This window comes from Filobasidium floriforme, assembly GCF_021052385.1.
Source record: "Filobasidium floriforme strain CBS 6241 chromosome Unknown HD553scaffold_22, whole genome shotgun sequence".
Lineage (NCBI taxonomy): Eukaryota > Fungi > Basidiomycota > Tremellomycetes > Filobasidiales > Filobasidiaceae > Filobasidium > Filobasidium floriforme.
Genome location: NW_025763643.1, coordinates 153432 through 170950, shown reverse-complemented (window position 1 = coordinate 170950; position 17519 = coordinate 153432). Strand labels below are relative to the sequence as shown.

General features: G+C 52.2%; 6 protein-coding genes across 6 annotated transcripts; 5 read left to right on the top strand and 1 right to left on the bottom strand.

Moving 5' to 3' along the window:
* Window positions 1-78: 78 nt before the first annotated feature.
* On the top strand, window positions 79-5185 carry HD553DRAFT_288365 (ubiquitin elongating factor core-domain-containing protein). The gene is made up of 19 exons (XM_046178293.1): window positions 79-141; window positions 215-922; window positions 1021-1139; window positions 1244-1589; window positions 1670-1777; window positions 1851-2168; window positions 2261-2387; window positions 2461-2633; window positions 2705-2749; window positions 2811-2968; window positions 3039-3131; window positions 3191-3308; window positions 3371-3491; window positions 3554-3605; window positions 3669-3743; window positions 3803-4109; window positions 4185-4524; window positions 4604-4727; window positions 4807-5185. Exons 1-19 carry the CDS (start codon window positions 112-114, stop codon window positions 4946-4948), a joined length of 3504 nt encoding a protein of 1167 aa, XP_046033845.1. The 5' UTR covers window positions 79-111; the 3' UTR covers window positions 4949-5185.
* Window positions 5170-7422, top strand: HD553DRAFT_336961 (AIR carboxylase-domain-containing protein). The gene is made up of 4 exons (XM_046182255.1): window positions 5170-5308; window positions 5386-6219; window positions 6292-7055; window positions 7134-7422. Exons 1-4 carry the CDS (start codon window positions 5281-5283, stop codon window positions 7338-7340), a joined length of 1833 nt encoding a protein of 610 aa, XP_046033844.1. The 5' UTR covers window positions 5170-5280; the 3' UTR covers window positions 7341-7422.
* A 513-nt stretch (window positions 7423-7935) lies between these two features.
* HD553DRAFT_299961 (glutamate decarboxylase) lies at window positions 7936-9689 on the top strand (the record flags this gene model as incomplete). Its single annotated transcript, XM_046178622.1, has 2 exons — window positions 7936-8249; window positions 8328-9689. The coding sequence occupies exons 1-2, from the start codon at window positions 7998-8000 to the stop codon at window positions 9687-9689; spliced, it is 1614 nt and encodes a 537-aa protein (XP_046033843.1). The 5' UTR covers window positions 7936-7997.
* Window positions 9690-10528: 839 nt separating this feature from the next.
* On the top strand, window positions 10529-11581 carry HD553DRAFT_345016 (class I glutamine amidotransferase-like protein; the record flags this gene model as incomplete). The annotated part of the gene is made up of 5 exons (XM_046183055.1): window positions 10529-10593; window positions 10668-10676; window positions 10756-11008; window positions 11283-11455; window positions 11533-11581. 5 exons carry the CDS (start codon window positions 10529-10531, stop codon window positions 11579-11581), a joined length of 549 nt encoding a protein of 182 aa, XP_046033842.1.
* Window positions 11582-11822: 241 nt separating this feature from the next.
* Window positions 11823-14187, bottom strand: HD553DRAFT_119216 (uncharacterized protein). Its single transcript, XM_046176482.1, has 8 exons — window positions 14000-14187; window positions 13789-13907; window positions 13617-13638; window positions 13427-13524; window positions 13108-13291; window positions 12895-12978; window positions 12155-12819; window positions 11823-12076 (listed from the first exon to the last, which is right to left on the bottom strand). Exons 1-7 carry the CDS (start codon window positions 14091-14093, stop codon window positions 12233-12235), a joined length of 1188 nt encoding a protein of 395 aa, XP_046033841.1. The 5' UTR covers window positions 14094-14187; the 3' UTR covers window positions 11823-12076; window positions 12155-12232.
* Window positions 14188-14508: 321 nt separating this feature from the next.
* Window positions 14509-16515, top strand: HD553DRAFT_288355 (Aldo/keto reductase). Its single transcript, XM_046178292.1, has 8 exons — window positions 14509-14677; window positions 14753-14865; window positions 14943-14984; window positions 15147-15258; window positions 15464-15660; window positions 15767-15952; window positions 16032-16081; window positions 16161-16515. The coding sequence occupies exons 1-8, from the start codon at window positions 14632-14634 to the stop codon at window positions 16336-16338; spliced, it is 924 nt and encodes a 307-aa protein (XP_046033840.1). The 5' UTR covers window positions 14509-14631; the 3' UTR covers window positions 16339-16515.
* Window positions 16516-17519: the final 1004 nt, after the last annotated feature.

Sequence of the window (17519 nt, the reverse complement as noted above, 5' to 3'; positions counted from 1 at the left end):
TCGTTCGATAGCATCATCAGCGTCCACAAGCTCACAAGGTAGCTTAGAGGCTCAATCGCATCATGTACAGCTACTTCAGACGCTCTCCAACCATTCTGGATATTCTTCATCATGTCAGACCCACAATCAGATGCAGATAGAGTGAGACCCGAACTTCCCCCAGGTATTCTACGCGAAAAGGAGCTGACCTTGCGTTCCGCACCTCGCCTCATAGATTCGACAGAGACGACTCGCAAGACTAGGAGGAACCCCTTCGAATACATCAACAACCACAGGTTCAAATGTCAATACTAGCAGCATCAACTCGAATGCGACATCGACTGGAAGCGTAGGCGGTGTAGGAGGTGGAAGTGATAGCAGGCCCGCCTCAGCTCTGGATCGATTGAACGCAAACGCTTCTCAACCTAGAACCATCGCTCAAGGCGGTCCTTCATCCTCGTCCTCTGCGTCTACATCAAAGCCATCTACTCCCGTTCAAGCTCGACCGGGTTCGTCATTGAACGTACCTCCGACATCCCTCAACTCAGCAGCATCTTCTTCACTGTCACCGAGTTACTACAATACGTCCACCTTGAAACCCTCTTCCTCCAGCTCTACACCGATCTCAACTCCGACCGCTAAACTCAATCTCAGTGCGAATGGGAAACCTGGTACGACTTCAAGCGGGGCAAGGAAGCTTCCTTATGAGGAATACGAATCCAACTCGATCCTCCACATCCTCAATGTCTCACCTGAGATGGTCGTCTCCGAGTTCCCGGAGAACAAGAATGGCAGGATAGGGAAAGACGAATCGGATACGCTCTTGATAGCGAAGCTATCGGTAGAGACGAAAGAAGGAGAAGAAGGCGGGGTGACGATCTTTGAATACCTAACGGGGTGTTGGAAGAGGGTACATAGGGTCAATCGGGAGGGTTTGCGGATGGTGAGTAGCTTTCATTACCATGCTAGTCTGATCTGATATACCAGGGGGATACGCCAACTGATCAATTCGCTCTATCTTTCGGCTTGCCACGATATCAGGGTTACTCGGAAGACGAGTTGATCAGGTGGAAAGAGACGATGGATAAATTGAAGGATTTGATCATCAGTTATTGTGGGTATACGTTGGAGGATCCGGGGATGTTCCCTCAGCCGCCTGGGTGAGTTTTTGCGAGCTCTGGAATGTCAGGCTACTCGATAAGGGGGTCAGGGTGGATCCTGAGAGGTACTGAGGTACTGATTGTTTGCCCTTGTGAACTGTTAGGCGACCTGTAGGACCGGCCGAATTTCTTCCACTCCTCCTCGCTTCCAACTCTCAAGCCTCAGATCCGTACTCCACCTCCACCTCCAACCCATCTTCCACGCTCGCCCCCCTTCCCCCAACGCTTCCATTAACCCCAGCCGACTTACCAATGTTCCTCTCGGACCTGAGCAATAGGTTCAAGGAAGAAGGACTGGATGGGATCTTGGAGAGCGTCTGTAGCGAGTTTTTCCAGGGGTTCTTCAAGCGGCAGGTGGATGGAAAGCCGGTGGACCTGCTCAGCCAGGAATGGAGGGCATGGGTTGGGGGAGTGGCGGTGTTGACGAGCGTCAAGGGGATTGCTGCGAAGGTGAGCGAACTTCCCGGCTAGGAATGAGGTCGAGGTTGGGGTCTGGGGGCGGGAAGCTGACATGTGTGCGGAAAATGTAGTTGCCGAGCTTGAAGGTCTGGTTCGAGGAATCAGCACAACCGGAGCAGATCGAGTGGTTCTCGCTGTTAGGCCCGATCACGCGGTTGAGCGTTTTCCCAAGAGAATTCGTAAGTGCCTTCTTAGGGCCATCGTTCCGTTCACCTTCTTCCAGGCTGACACGACCCTCCTCGCCCTGTTCAGCCCACGATCTACAAGACGTACTTCCTGAACGCCGAAAGCCGGAGCAAAGACGATATCAAGGCCAACCAGCTCACCCTAGGTCATACGCTCGTCAATCTCCAAGACGACCTCTTCCAATCGTACAATGCTATCGTCCGAGCATCCCCGGAGAGCAGAGAGAAGTTGTTGTCCTTCTTCGCCGAGGTCGTCAGGAGGAACGTCAAGAGGAGCGGGATGAGGGTGGATCATCGGACCGTGGCCAGCGATGGGTATATGATGAACATGCAGGGGATGTTATTGAGGCTTTTCGAGCCGGTCATGGATGTGACTTATAGCAAGGTAAGCATCCAGTCGCTGAGACTATCCAGGTTTCCGGCTGTAGAAAGTCTAAGCTAAGGCTGATGCATCGTCTATGGCCTGGGTTTCGACAGATCGACCGGATCGATTCAGATTATTATCGACATAGCAAACGAGTCGATATCAAGGAAGAGACCAAGATGAGGGCCGCACAGGACGAAGCCAACGAGTATTACTCTGAGGATAATATGCAGACCGAGCGTGAGTTTGCTGAATGCGCTTTGACGCTCATGAGATGATGCCACAGGCTGACCGTATGTTTGCCATTTGGTAGCCACTCCCGGCAGCTCGCCATTCATCTCGGACATCTTCTTCCTCTTGCAGACGTACCAACATCTCGGACTGAACAAGACCCTGGACAATAGGGACCGAGCGGAAAAGAACGTCAAGGAGTTCAAGAAGGATCTGAAACGCTTGGAGGCGGAAAAGGCCGGTTGGCAGGCAGGAGTGAGTAAAAGAAGCCGATTTGATTCGGCGAGGAAGATGGCTGATGAGCTGATCTTATCTTCGATCGATAGACCCCTCAAGCCATGCAGGGTGAAGCCATGTTGACCAAGCTGAAGGTGAGTGTCTGATTGACAGTTTCATCGTGAAGCCCGAGCTGAGACTGAGACAATTGCGCAGAACGACATCGACGTCCTTAAAGCCTCGGTCTGCGCCTATGACGCGGCCCTCTTGAACAAGGAGATCATACAGAAGAATATTGCGTTCTTGAGCTTCAGTATGACTTGGCTCGTCAGACTAGTCGATCCGCGACATGCTCATCCGGCGCAGACGATCGAGTGAGTTCAGATCGAATACTTCTTCCAGGGGGTTGTGCTGAATGACAGTCGGAATCGTATTCTCTCTTAGGCTGCCCCTGCCGGACGAAGCGCCTCTTCGATTCCGTATGCTACCCGAATATCTTCTCGAGAACATCTCCGATTACCTGGAATTCGTCGTGAAGTGAGTCGGCCCGCGGTGTAACACTCCATGACTCAGGTATTAACCCTATTAACTCATAGGCATGCCCCTCCTGAAACACTCGACAAGATTGACAAGGATGTTATAATCACTTTCATGATCGTGTTCCTCTCGCCAAACTATGTGAACAACCCTTTCTTGAAGGCAAAGTTCATGTCGGTGAGTAATGAGCTCGGTCAGCTCAATAGAGCAGGCGATACTGACGACTTTGAGATGTTCAGATGCTGGCGATCGGTGTACAGCCATGGGGATACTTCCGCAAGGGTATCTTTTACGACAACCTGGTCGAACATCCATTGGCTGTGCAGCATTTGATGCCAACTCTGATCCGCTTCTTCGTCGGTGCGTACCGAATGACAAGCTCAATCCCGTACATGTGCTGATGTATGGCCTTCCTCTGGCAGACGTCGAGATGACTGGAGGTCACACGCAGTTCTGGGACAAGTTCAATTTCAGGTAAGTGCATCCGGACAGGTGCGACTTTCCTTACAAAGCCGGCTTACCTGAATCTCCCGGTAGACGAGATATCGATTCCATCATCCAGGCCCTTTGGAGCAATCCCGAGCACCGGAATGCCTTTGTCAAGACCAGGCAGTAAGTCTTGCCCATACTTACCGCTACAAGAACCGCACTCACTCGTCTCTACCTGCCAGCACCGACTTTGAGCTGGTGATCAAATTTATCAACATGCTGATGAGCGATACTACTTTCCACCTGGACGAATCCCTGACGGGATTGGCCAAGATCAATTCGATTCGAAGCGAGATGGAAGATCGGACGACGTGGGAAGCGAAGCCCGAGGCCGAGAGGAAGGAACTAGAGTCGCAACTCTCGTCGGCCGAGGCGAACACGCCGTTCCACACCATGATGGGGAGGTCGCACGTGAAGTTGATGAAGGAGTTTACTGCAACGACCAAGGAGCCGTTCTTGACAGGGGAAATCGTCGGACGATTAGCTGCTGTGAGTCGTCAAGCGGAAGAGCGAGGTGGTCTCAAACGTGGTTTGCTGACTTCTATTCACCCTCTTTACCCGTAGACTCTGGACGAGAACATGGTCGTCATGGTCGGACCCAAGATGCAAGAGCTCAAAGTGACCGACCCCGAGAAGTTCGCTTTCAAGCCCAAAGAACTCTTGGCCGAGATAACCCAGATCTACATCAACCTCGGAGACAGCCCAGAATTCATCAGGGCCGTGGCAGACGATGGGAGGTCGTACAGCAAGGCGACGTTTGAGAGGCTGGTCAGGGTTCTGAAGAACAGGGCTATCATGCTGGATAACGAGATCAAGCAGGTTTTGGCCTTCTTGGGAAAAGTCGAGGAGGCCAAGGCGACGATCGAGATCGAGGACGAGAGGGAGATTCCGGACGAGTTTTTGGGTGAGTTGAATTGGCGCCTTGATCCGGTTGGGTGGGGTTGCCAGGTGAAGCGACATACTAACGAATTTGATCCTCGCAGACCCGCTTATGGCTACGCTCATGAAGAACCCGGTAATCTTGCCTGTCTCGAGGGTAACGGTCGACCAATCTACGATCCGGGCGGTCTTGCTGTCGAACAACAAGGACCCGTTCAACAACGTTCCGTGAGTCTGCCATTCTCGTTATCGAGGATAGAACACGATGAAGGAAATTGAGACCTGTCTTTCATCGCGCAACCTCTAGGCTGAAGTACGAAGATTGTGTACCGGACGAGGACTTGAAAAAGCGGATAGACGCTTGGATCGCCGAAGGGAGCGTCCGACCGAGCAATCTGGACGAGCCGGTCAGCATGGACGTTGACGAGGTCGCGAACCGCCCAGAATAGGGCGGTGGGTGAGGTTCGGGCCGGATGCTTTGAAAGGTAGAGGTGTCACTGTATCTTATGAGACGGCTTTAGGCATGCTGTTGTGTATAAAGTGGGAAATTACGAAGCGCATACCCCCTTATACCCTCGACGCAGCTAGTCCCTTATCAGTTGAAGAGGAATCACTTCGGGTCGGAAGCAAATTCTTTCAAAGTTGTTGAGCATATCCATTCTGCGTCGACAGTTGATTGATCGTCCAACGTCCAACATTGTACTTTGGGCATACAAGAGAAATACCAGGATTCGGTCAAACAGTACTAGAACGTAGGAACGTATCAGGCCATTCTCAGACCATGTCGCAAAAGACTGTAGGAGTTCTCGGTAGGTCATGAGGTCTGGATAACGTGTAGCGATGACGTTCCAGATTGACCTTACTTGTCGTGTTTCTCGGTGGTCAGGCGGTGGCCAGCTCGGCCGAATGCTCTCCCAACCCGCCTCTCTTCTCGGAATCCCACTCTTGTTCCTCGATTCGGGTGATAAGACACCTGCCAAGCTGATCGCTCCTCCCCCAGAGGGACACTCATCCCACCTGGACGGACCCTTCAACTCTCGACCTCATATCCTCGAACTAGCTGAAAAGTCGGACATCCTCACCATCGAGATCGAACACGTCAACGCTGATGTCTTGGCCGAGGTGGAAGAGAAGGGCAAATGCGACGTACAGCCTAAACCGGCTACGATCAAATTGATCCAGGACAAGTATGCCCAAAAGGTGCATCTAGAGAAGCACGGGATCGCCGTGGCTCCGTTTTCCGCTGTCAGTCAGGACGCTTCGAGGGAAGAATGGGAGAAGCTGGGAAAGGAATTGGGCACGCCAATGATGTTGAAATCGAGGACGATGGCTTATGATGGCAAGGGGAACTCTCCCCTGGCTAGCGTGTCTGAGGAGGACGTCCAGTCGAGCTTGACCCAGCTTGGAGCGGGGACGGGTGGGAAACAACTCTCGCTCTACGCGGAAGGGTGGATGCCGTTCGTAAAAGAGATCGCCGTCATGGTCGTGAGGAACGTCGAAGGGCAGGTCGTCTCCTACGACGCCGTGGAAACGGTCCACAAGGACTCGATCTTGAGGGTGTGCATCGCCCCGCTGAGGATGCACGATTGGGATAGCAAGAAGGCGGGAGGAAAGTGGGAAGAGAGCGTGAACGTCCGAGCGAAAAAGTTGGCGGAGAAGGCGGTGGGCGTGTTGGATGGAGCGGGGGTCTTTGGAGTGGAAATGTTCCTCATGCAGGATGGTGAGTCATGCTACATTGAGGTGGAGCTCGAGAGGACTCCCTAATTAACCATATTATTTTTTCCTCGTGCAGGCTCGCTCTTGATCAACGAGATCGCACCTCGTCCCCACAACTCGGGTCACCACACCATCGAAGCCTGTCACACTTCTCAATTCGAAAACCACCTCCGGGCCATCCTCTCCCTCCCACTCGGCTCCACTTCTTTGCGAGTCCCCGCAGCGGGAATGGTCAACCTGATCGGGAGCTCGAACAGTATGGAACCGATCGACAGGGCCGTGAGGACCGCCCTGGGGGTGACGGGAGCGAGCGTGCATCTGTATGGAAAGAAGGAGTGTAGGAAGGGGAGAAAGGTCGGGCATATCACCGTGACGGGAGAGAATGATGCGGTGGTCAGGGAGAGGATGAGGACGATCTTGAGGTCGATGGAGGATATCGACGAGGAATGGATCGGCAAGACCATCGGATCGTCACCATTATCGTCCTCGGCGTCAGCATCACCTTCGGGCGCGAAATCCCACCCTCAACCTTTGGTCGGGATCATCATGGGCTCAGACTCTGATCTCCCTACTCTCCTTCCCGGAGCTCGGATCCTGGACAAGTTTGAGATTCCATACGAACTCACCATCTGTTCGGCCCACCGGACCCCTCAGCGTATGGTGGACTATGCGAGGAACGCGGCGGGCAGGGGGTTGAAGTGTATCGTCGCCGGAGCTGGGGGTGCGGCGCACTTGCCTGGGATGGTCGCTAGTGAGACGGCTTTGCCTGTCGTTGGGGTGCCTGTGAAGGGAAGCGTATTGGATGGGGTGGATTCGCTTTATAGTATCGTACAGATGCCTGTGAGTCGTCGCGGTCACACCGAATGCACTTTGACGATTCCCTTGCTGACCCATTGCTGACTCCTATTTCCTATCTAGCGAGGAATCCCTACGGCTACAGTCGGGATCAACAACTCCACCAACGCCGCCCTGCTCGCCATCCGGATCATCGCAGCTTCAGATCCCAAGCTGTTGAAACGGGTAGAAGAGTACGCAGAGAGCTTGGAGGAAGAGGTCTTGGAGAAGGTCGATGCGTTGGAACAGATGGGTTGGGAAGCTTATGCGTCAGAGAGGTTGAAGAAGTAGATAGTATCATGACGAATATGTAGTGATCTAGACTCGTCGTTGAGATTTCCAAGATGATTGACATTCGATCAATCGACCCGTGCTTCACTCACATTCCCTTTACAACTCATTACCATGCCTCGACCACCCTCTCCCTTTTTTACCCCGGATCATATTCGATCATGGTCAAGCCCGCCTGATAGCTATGTCAGCAAAGCCAGCACCATTGGCTCGCAACAAACCCAGCCATCACCCACCCCTCACAATGACAATGATGAGCGGGATCTGCTCAACGGCAAAATCTGTCCCCATATCTACCATCGCCAACACAACCTCGTCTAAGTCAGACAGGAGCAAGACATTGAGTCGAAGTGAGATATCAAATCGGAAGAGGAGGTCAAGCTGGAGGAGGATATGAAGATAGAGCAGAATGTCAAGCCGGATCAGGATGTAAAGATGGAGCGGGGCGTAAAGACGGAGCAGAATGTCAGCAAGATGTGAAGATGGAAGCGCGGCTCCCGGTCCGGGCAACGTGCGACGGGTCGGACTTGTTTCGATGTTCAACACTCTTTCGATCGATAGCTATGCGAGAGAACGACTACCTCTTCTTGACTTTGCTTCTGTCGTCAATTTCTTGTCCTCTACAAAAAACATCAAGGAATCCACACCTTTTCCACAATGTCCCAAAATCGAGCCGCAGAAAACGCCGACCTGATAGCTCATCTCTATGAGCAGGTCTTGACACAGGCAAAACCATGGTTGGCCACAGCGGACGACGATGTTCTGGCCGATCCTGCTTCGAGACCGACGGATGGGAGTCAGAAACGACCTGCCATCGTGAATTCACAGACGGCAGAAGAGTTGTCCAAGGTGCTTGATCTTGGGATCGTCTCCGAGGGAGTAGATGATGTGCCCGAATTTATATCCAAGGTTCGATATCCTTCATTGCGGTCAACTGCAGCTAGCTCTACGTTCTGATTCCTTTTGATCCTTGTTTTTGAACGACAGATCTTGGACAACTCGGTAAATACCACCTCTCCCGGGTTCATGGACAAACTATACTCGTCCCCTAGTCCACCAGGGTTGGCAGCCGACATGCTGCTCTCCATCCTGAATACCAACTCGCACGTCTATACCGTCTCGCCAGCTCTTACCGTCGTGGAGAAATACACGGGCAAAAGGTTGGCTTATGAGTTTGGATTACGGGAGAGCGTTTCGGGAGGGGTGACTTGTCCAGGAGGAGCGCAGTCCAATGCTACGGCGATGTTGGTTGCTAGGAACATCAGGTTTCCGCAAGTCGTCACCGATGGGGTGGCGAGCCTATCCAAACCTCTGGCTGTGTTCACCTCGTCAGCAAGTCATTATTCGATGGTCTCCGCCGCTCAAAACCTCGGACTAGGGGGCAAGTCTGTAAGAAAGGTCGCTACGATCAACGACGCTATGGACCCAGACGCACTGGACAAGGAAATGCAAAAGGCCGTAGACGAAGGTCACATCCCCTTTTACGTCGGTGCGACGGCGGGGACGACCGTTCGAGGAGCCTACGACGACCTTCGAGCCATCGCGGCCGTAGCGAAAAAGTACGGGGCGTGGTTGCACATAGACGCTTGTTGGGGAGGCGGAGCGATCTTTTCCTCCACTCACAAGCACAAGCTCGATGGGTCCGAGTTGGCGGATACGATCGCTATCAACCCGCACAAGATGTTGGGGGTCCCGTTGACCTGCTCGTTCTTGCTAGGAAGAGATCTGAGGACGTTCGTGGTGGCCAATCGGTTGGAAGCGGGGTACCTGTTTCACGGGGACGCCGAACTTGCCCAGAGCGATGGGAGTACCACGAACGGGCAGGCTCAACCGAATGGCGTTGGGGAGGAGGATGAGGATTGGAGGAACAGCGCGAGGATCCTCAACGCCCCTCATCCGGACAAGGTCACCGATATGGCTCAGTTCACCACTCAATGCGGTCGACGACCAGACGCTCTGAAGCTTTACGCTCATTGGCGGTACTACGGGACGGACGGGATCGGCAAGCACATCGACATAGCTTTCCAAGGAGCCAAAACCGTACTCGATCTAGTTCGACAGAGTACGACCCTCTCGGCCGTCGAAGCTGGTGATCCTCCCTGTGCGCAAGCCTGTTTCTATTATTCCGGAACCAAGGGCAACTTGGGGCCCGAAAAGAGGATCACCAGGGAGATCGTAGAGAGGTTAGTGGATTATGGGTGGATGACGGACTTTGCACCAGGAAAGAACAAGCAGGAGGAATACCTCCGGGTTGTCTGCAACCGGTTGAGCACGGATGAGGTTGTGGGGAACCTCGTCAAGGCGGTGGAGATTGTCGGACGACAGGTCGAGAAGGAGTGGAATCTGTAGCGGAGCGGGGCGTATCGATCATCATCAGTCATGAATATCAGTGTTACAATGTCAGCGTTAGGGCGATCTCAGTGGCTCTGTTGACACCATCAGATTCTTGCGGTCAGGTTTGTTGCCTAACCGGTGCTGATGGAGGGATGACTTCACGTTGCCGTCATCGATAAAGGATCTCAGTGCCGACCTGAGATTGATCGTCTTGGTCGTATGACATATGACTTGAAGATTGACACCAAACATTGTGGTTTATCCCGTCAACTTGCCCAAGTGGAGAGGTTGACACACTTTGCGGATCAGCCACTTGCGGGGGGTGAGGTAACTCGGTTCTGAAAGTTTGTACTGGTAGTTTCATTGTACACTAGCTTAACTACGGAATTCGTCTGCTGTGCGTTGGATATTGATGGAGATACGTAAAATCGGATTTTGTTACACCTTCACGAAACCAAGGTCATTCGCAGCGCGCCCCCGGACTTTCGCGCGCGACGAGTACATGAGCGATCATATTCTTGCTCTCTGGTCAGACCGTCTGACCCTTGCCACAACCAGACTCACTTCTACCATTAGCTATAATCCCTCGCTCACCCTTGGATTAGTCAGTCGATGGCTTTGAGCCCATTCTCATGCAATATCCACGAATCGCATTGCGGCTCCGCGATACAAGCGAGCCAAGCGAGAGGTTGTTAACCGGGCTCGGCCAAGACCGGGATCGTCAGGCACCGCCGAGCACGCATCAGAACATATAATCATTGACCTTCAGGTTCTTCAGGGATTCGGAAGTTGAGTCCCCGCCTGTCTCTAGATCGCACAATACCGTCTTCGCTTAGTACCAGTCAATCTCGAAGATGTCGTCCTCTCCCAAGCACCTGAACGTAGGAGTAGTCCTATTCCCCATCGCGCTGCCCCTCGAGTCAGTACAGCAGTGCAACGCCGATGTTCGTGTCGACGCAGAGCTGATCGCCGAGGCTTCTGAACTGCTGACAGCTTCGTTGGGTAAGATCCAGAATTCAGGATACCTGCAGTATGGATAGTGCACAATGCTGACTTTGCTCATACGGGCTGACCCTCGCAGCCCGACGACCCTCTTCTTCACGCTGGAGAAAAATGGCGTCCTCAGCTCAGACCCTCCTTCTCACACCTTGAAAACGATCTACCTGGGTCCGACGCTCGATTCCATCGAACTAGCTGGAGGCATGTTCCTCACCCCGAACAAGACATTCGACGAGGCCTTGAAAGCAGAAGGCGAGGACAAGCTGGACGTGATCCTGATTCCCGGTGGACGAGGAGCTAGGCTCGGACCGGGCAACGCCGAAGCCAGGACGTTTGTGACGGAGATCATCCCAAAGATCGACCACGTCTTGACTGGCAAGTCGCGATCAAATAGCTAGGCAAAGTCGTAAGCCAATGATTGGACTGCCTTGCAGTATGTACTGGATCGTGGCTGTTGGCCGCGACGGGGTGCTTGAAGGGTGAAAAGGCCACTACCAACAAGATCGCTTTCAATGAATGCAAAGTCTGTTCATCCCTCTTTTTATCCTCTCTTCTAACGTAAAGTGTTGATTGCTGATTGGCCACCTCTGCTACCGCATCGTATTGTAGGAGGCTACCGCAGAACACGGCGTTGACTGGATCCCCAAAGCTCGATATGTCCACTCCAACAAGTTCTGGACCGCCTCCGGTGTCTCAGCAGGGATGGACATGGCTTGCGCTTGGATCGAATCCCTAATTGGAGCGAAGGATACTGAAAGGGTACAAGCTTGGGCAGAGTATACGTAAGTTCCGGTTCCAGTCGTTAAGTGCCATCGCATGAAATCGTCCGGCTGACGAAATATCGATTTGACGAATGCAGTGCTGCCGGCGAGGACGATGACCCTTGGGCTGCCAAGCACGGGCTGTAGAGCTGCGATTCTAGGTTTGATCGAGGTCTATTTGAGAAGGCGAGAAAGATCCCTTGTGCGCCAACACATGTTGTAATACCGACACCTGCCACCACTCAACCCCCAAATAGCCTTGACTTAAGTCGAGCTGGACAAAATGCCTCCTGCGATGATTTCTCGCTTGTCGGAAGCGTCGTGCGCCAGGCCAAATCCCCCACAGAGAGACAGACAAGACGTTTGATTGGATAGGGACGATCGATTTGGCTCGCTTTTGCAGTTGCCTTCTTGAGCTTCCCGCCGCTCATCGGTCGCGGCGATACCCTCTTTAGGTGACTGATAGTCGGCGCCGAACTTGTGTTTTCACGCCTTTCGATCGGTTCCTTCCTGGACTTTGCGGTGTTCTCGTTGGGTGGAACGGACCCCTGAGCAAGCTCCGGGACATGTTGTATAGTTGGTGTCGTAACACGGTGACTCTGTTCAGCACATCGCCTGCTTGCGAAGTCGCAAGAGCTATCACTACAGCCAAGACATGATAGTATCAGAACCACGAGAAATGTCGTCTTCGATTACGATCAGGAATATCAACTCACTAACCCTGATCGCTAATTCACAAGCATAGTCGCTTGGCGGCCGCAATCCCAAATGATCTGAACTGAGTTCATCTCCCATAGTTCAACCAAATCGAGTTTTCTTCCTCTGAGGTCTAAACAGCCCATCGCCGGAAGAGATGGAGCGGTGCCTCAATCTCGCTGACGGGGGAGGCATCGACGATGTCGTTGTGCCAGCGGGTGAAGAGGTCTCGTATGCGTCTACATCTACGTCGATGACTACGGATTCCGATTCTGGCGGGCGAGAGCGCTTCGAGCCTGCTATTGTTGATGATGACGTTGACGATGTAGTTGCTGTTGAATTTGGTATGCGTGAAGGTGTGGAATGTATTGAGGATGAAATTTTTGTTGTCCCGCTGACTGGCACCGCGGTGAGCGCGGTCGTCGATTGCGGAGCAGTCTGGGTCAAAGTCACACTGGTCGACGCTTTCCCATTTGCGACGATTTGCCGCCGGACCGTGTTTTTCCTCAAGGCGGGTACGGACGAACCTCCAGCGGCGAAGAAGTCAAAATCTCGCCCCTCCTTCCCTTTCCCTTGGTCCTTCTTGCTGTTGCCTTCTTCGTTGTCATTACTTCTGCTCTTTGGAGAGGACGCGGTAGTCACTGCTGCCTTTGTTGTTGAAGTGGGAGCACAAGGACGAGTGACGATCGCTTTCACGGGCGTCCTTCTCGTCGTCGTAGTCAACCTCGAAGACGATGACGACGTTGTCGGAGACGAGCCCGCACCATACGTAAAAGGTCTTCGAAGATAGTGACCCGGGTTTTCCGCACGGGATTGTTCCTTGATCTTCCCCATCATCGTCTTGGGAGCTAGAATTATCAGCCAGACACGTTTGTCACGAATGCGGTTTCAATACCGGCAAGACGAATCAGTTCAAGATCAGCTCGGCCGGTCTTTTCCTTCGATCTCCATCTAACCAGGCCTTCAAAGCAACTCACCTGCAGCAGACCCTCCTCCTCTCCTCCCGAAATGCCACCCTCCCCCTCCTACAACTGACGGATTCACAGGTCCTTCGAGCACCGTGACGATTCGCTCTGATTTTCGGGAAGCTTCTTGTTGATACAACATCTTCATGTGTTCAGCGGCGTTGGCTCGGCGTTGTGATTCTTTCTCCAAGACTTTCTGTAAAGATCCGGGATATGGTTTGGGGTGGCGATGTGATGTCAGGAGGATATGATCGTTTCAGCGCCAGTATCAGTTAATTTTCTATCCGTTAGGGTCTAAAGTGAAAGTAGGAAGGGCGACCCTGAGACTGACCATATAGACCTTCCGCCAACTCCTAGGTGCCTCGGAACGAGAATTATACTTGGTATACACCTCGGGGTCCTTCTTCCGGAGGATCTCTTTCCAGAGGTCTGTGGTTTAAGATTACAAATACGAATATGCGGACACAAAGTTGGAGGTTCAGAGTTGGTATAGGATGTGGGGTGGAGAAGGAAGGACTTACGGTTCGTCTCCGTCTTCAAGATCTGATTGTCCGGTATAGTACGGTATATCAGCCGAGGTGTCCAGTAAGATCCGTCCAGATCGCAACGATACAGCATTTTCAATGCAGCCGAGTGAGCTCCTGTTCAATATAGTAATATAGTAATGAATATAGATACGCTGCAGCGACTTACCGGACTGTTATCCTCGATCTGAGCCAATTGTAACGGTTCCATCGTCTGGAAGAACAAGGGGTGTTGGTGATACCGCAGTGGACCGACGTCGTCGTATCGGCTAGCACATCTCATGACCACTACATGGTGAACAATACAAGGTCAGTTCAAGATCAATGCGTTAGAAGCCAGTCTTCTGGACGTCATCAAAATAAGAGAATGCTATACTTACCGCCTTGACAGAAATCGAGCAGCGTTCGGGGTCCGACCGGACCTTGATCGTGTTCCTCTTCATACTCGAGCCAGTCGTAGTTACTGTCCTCCATCCTCAGTGCGCAAGATGGTGGGTAGGTATCGTGTCTTGCGTACTGGAAGTTTGAAGTCGGTGGTTGACGAGCACGTTGAGCGAAAAAAAGGTGAACATCCCTGATCATCATATCCAGACCGATCCCTCGATTTCGGGAGTAAAATAGAAAAAGGGATTCTGGGCTAGATTTCTAGCGTTTCTAGGGCGCGGATTCCAGAATCCTAGCAACACTCTCTAGCGGTCCTTCGTGACGTGGAGCGGGGGTCAGCAGTGCCGTCATAAACGCTAGAAATCTGCCGAGAAAAATCGCGAAAAAAATGTCTTGTTTTCTGGGTCATTCCCACAAAGTAAACAAGATCCTGAATATGACGAAAGCTGACGTCCGGGGGGGGATCGATTGGGAGCTGAGAATGCGAGCTCTGCCAGACGAGGAACGATCCGGTTACAACTATGACGTCCATCCCATTATTGAATCCCATTGCTGGCCATTCTCGCAGGCGACAACAGGACATATTGTAGTGATCGAGTACTTCATACCCTCAGCCTACATATCAAACATGTCGCAAGTGAAGTACAGCGATCCGGGGCTGACCCTTAACACCGGTGAGCGCCGTTCCGACCCTGGCCATCTTGAAACACCACCTCGAACCTGAACTTATTCCCTTCGCTCCATCGCAGCCGCCACCATCCCATCCCTCGGACTCGGGGTCTACCAGCTCGAAGGAGAAGAATGCAAAGAGCTCGTCTTACAAGCCTTGAAGACGGGGTATAGGTTGATCGATACTGCGCAGGTGAGTACGAGTTCCATCAGCTCAGAAGCCAAGGAATTTATGAGCCGGTCTTGATCTGGTATTTCGTGCTTTGCTAGTTCTATAGGAATGAGAATGCCGTCGGACAGGCTGTACGCGAGGTGAGTCTTCTTTCTTGACATTATACGTGTCCTCCCTCCTCCGTGAAAACTCTCAGAACCGATGCTGATCTTCTAAACCGATTCTTACCCCTAATTCTTACCCCTCATACATCTCTCGAACAAATCTCCCATTCCAACCTGTTCCATATGATGACGGAGCAGTCAGGAATCCCTAGAGAAGAGATCTTCATAACGACCAAAGTGCAAGCGGGAGCGCATACGGTGGAAGGGTGTAAGAGAAAGGTGGAGAAGAGTTTGAGCGATCTGGGTTTAGGTAAGTCATAGGCTGCATAAGTTCGCGCTCGATCTTCTCGTGATCTTGTTCATGGAATGAAGTTTCTCGTCGTATGCAAGCTGATCCGTATATCCTCTGTTTCTTGGTCACATCGCTTACATTATTGTTGCTCGGGACACCGTTCTGCGTCCTCGTCCTACATTCCGCGGTCCGATTGTTCACCTTCGACAACGATAAAAAACAGACTATATCGACCTCTTCCTCATCCACGGCCCGCTCATGGGCCCAGAAAAGCGAGTGGATACGTGGAGCAACCTCGTCGACTTTATGCACCGGTCCGAAGGGAAGATAAGGGCCGTGGGGGTTAGTAATTTCGGGATCGCCCATCTTGAGGCGTTGAGGGAGGAGGGATTGGAGATCCCTAGTGTGAATCAGATCGAGGTGAGTACCGCAGAACCTGACTCGAAATTCATGGCCTCGATAAAAGCTGATAGCGATCGGATCCCTTTGCTTTTCTGTCTTCCGACTCGGCCTCGTGTGCATGTAGCTCCACCCGCACCTCCCTCAAACGCCCATCGTCGACTACTGCAAATCCAAAGGCATCGTAATCCAGGCTTATTGTCCCTTGATGAGGGGACAACAAAATCAGGCGTCCCTAGGAGAAGGAGCGGGATGGGCGGGGAAGGCTGGGTTTGGGTGGGATCATGAGGGATTGAAGGGGGTGGCTGAGAAGGTGAGCGACTGATCGTCATCATCCGGATGCGAGTCTTCCGACTAGAACTGACTCGTTTGAGGCATATGATGACCAACAGGAGAACATGACGATAGGACAAGTGCTGCTGAAATGGTCCATTCAGAAAGGGTCAGTCCGGTAGAATGTCATATTTTCCTCTTGATGACCTCGCTAACACAAATGTTCCCATCCCGCAATTCCATCACAGATACTGCCCGCAAGCCAAGACGTCCTCCCCCACCCGTCTGAAAGAGAATCTGGACGTCCTCCATCTCCCGCCGCTGAGCGAGGAGAGCATGAACGAGCTGGAGAAGATGAATCTGGAAGGTAGAGAGGAGGAGGTAGGGAGATTGGCACTCGAGTGGAACCCGGTAGATTGTCCGTGAGTTCCGTTGGGATTTGAGACAAGTGGTCTGGGAGGCCTGGTGGTTGTCAAATTCAATCCATCTTCAACTACACATGAGGCAGCAACGTCTCGACTGCAAAATGACTGAATTGTCATGAGGTACTACAAAACGTTCCATGCCCACGCTGTTACCGTAAGAAGCAAGTCCCGTCGTTCGAACACTATCAGCGCCACCGAAAGCGCCTTGAATAAGGACAAGGATAGTCCAAACCTGAGGGTCCTCATGTCATCGAAAGTGAAAAGAATAAGGGTATGGGGAATTGCAAGGGCAAGGCTAAGTGCCAGAAGAATCACAATGCGTCTCTCCAGAGTGACCGAACCGGCGTAATAAATTCCAATCGAATCCTAAATCTAACCTACATCTAACCTACATCTAACCTAAATCTCGACGTGCCAGCCGACCCTCCTACTTCAAGCAGTCGTCATGCTTTCTATCCGCTAAGCGTTGTCATGTCGTTCTCAAGCGCCGTGCCGGACCTGGCTATCAGTGAAGAACAAGACTCCCTAGACAACCGAGACGTGTCCAAAAATCCCACTGGTGATAGTGCCGGATGTCGTGTTCAAATATCAGCGAGATCTTCCCCTCAGGCCGATTGATGGTCAATCGACCAACGGTAAGAAGGACTGCTACGGCCATTCATTTTCCTTCCGATTAGGTTGGGATCGAATGACAAATTTGGCCCTCAATCCGACCCAAATCGTACTATTCTGTACCATCGATACCTGATGAAAATTACGGGCCACAGGGCAACGTGTGGTCGGTGTTCGTATGTTCTTAGAAGACCTCGATTTCTTGCTGGGAATGTCTGTCTATGAGACCGTAAGGTACTGTATATGAACCCTCAGAAATCGAATTCGTAGTCGGGTCATGATCATGATCATAATCATCGTCAGTGTAGGGCAGGCCGACGAAGACGAAGACGGTCTGGTTGATGCAGAGACGATACCGTTCGTTTTTACCCGGAAGACGTTTCAGGACGGAGAGTGCGCTCGTACTCTATTCGATTCTGTGGTCTGTGGTCGGCTTGACGATCTTGTCCCAATAACGACAGGTTTCATTGGAACGCTCGCCCGCCGTCTTTCCTGCTGGTGGGGAGTTACAACGGACGCAGCACATATTGTACATACACCAAGGATTTGAAAATCGACTCCGCTTGTCGT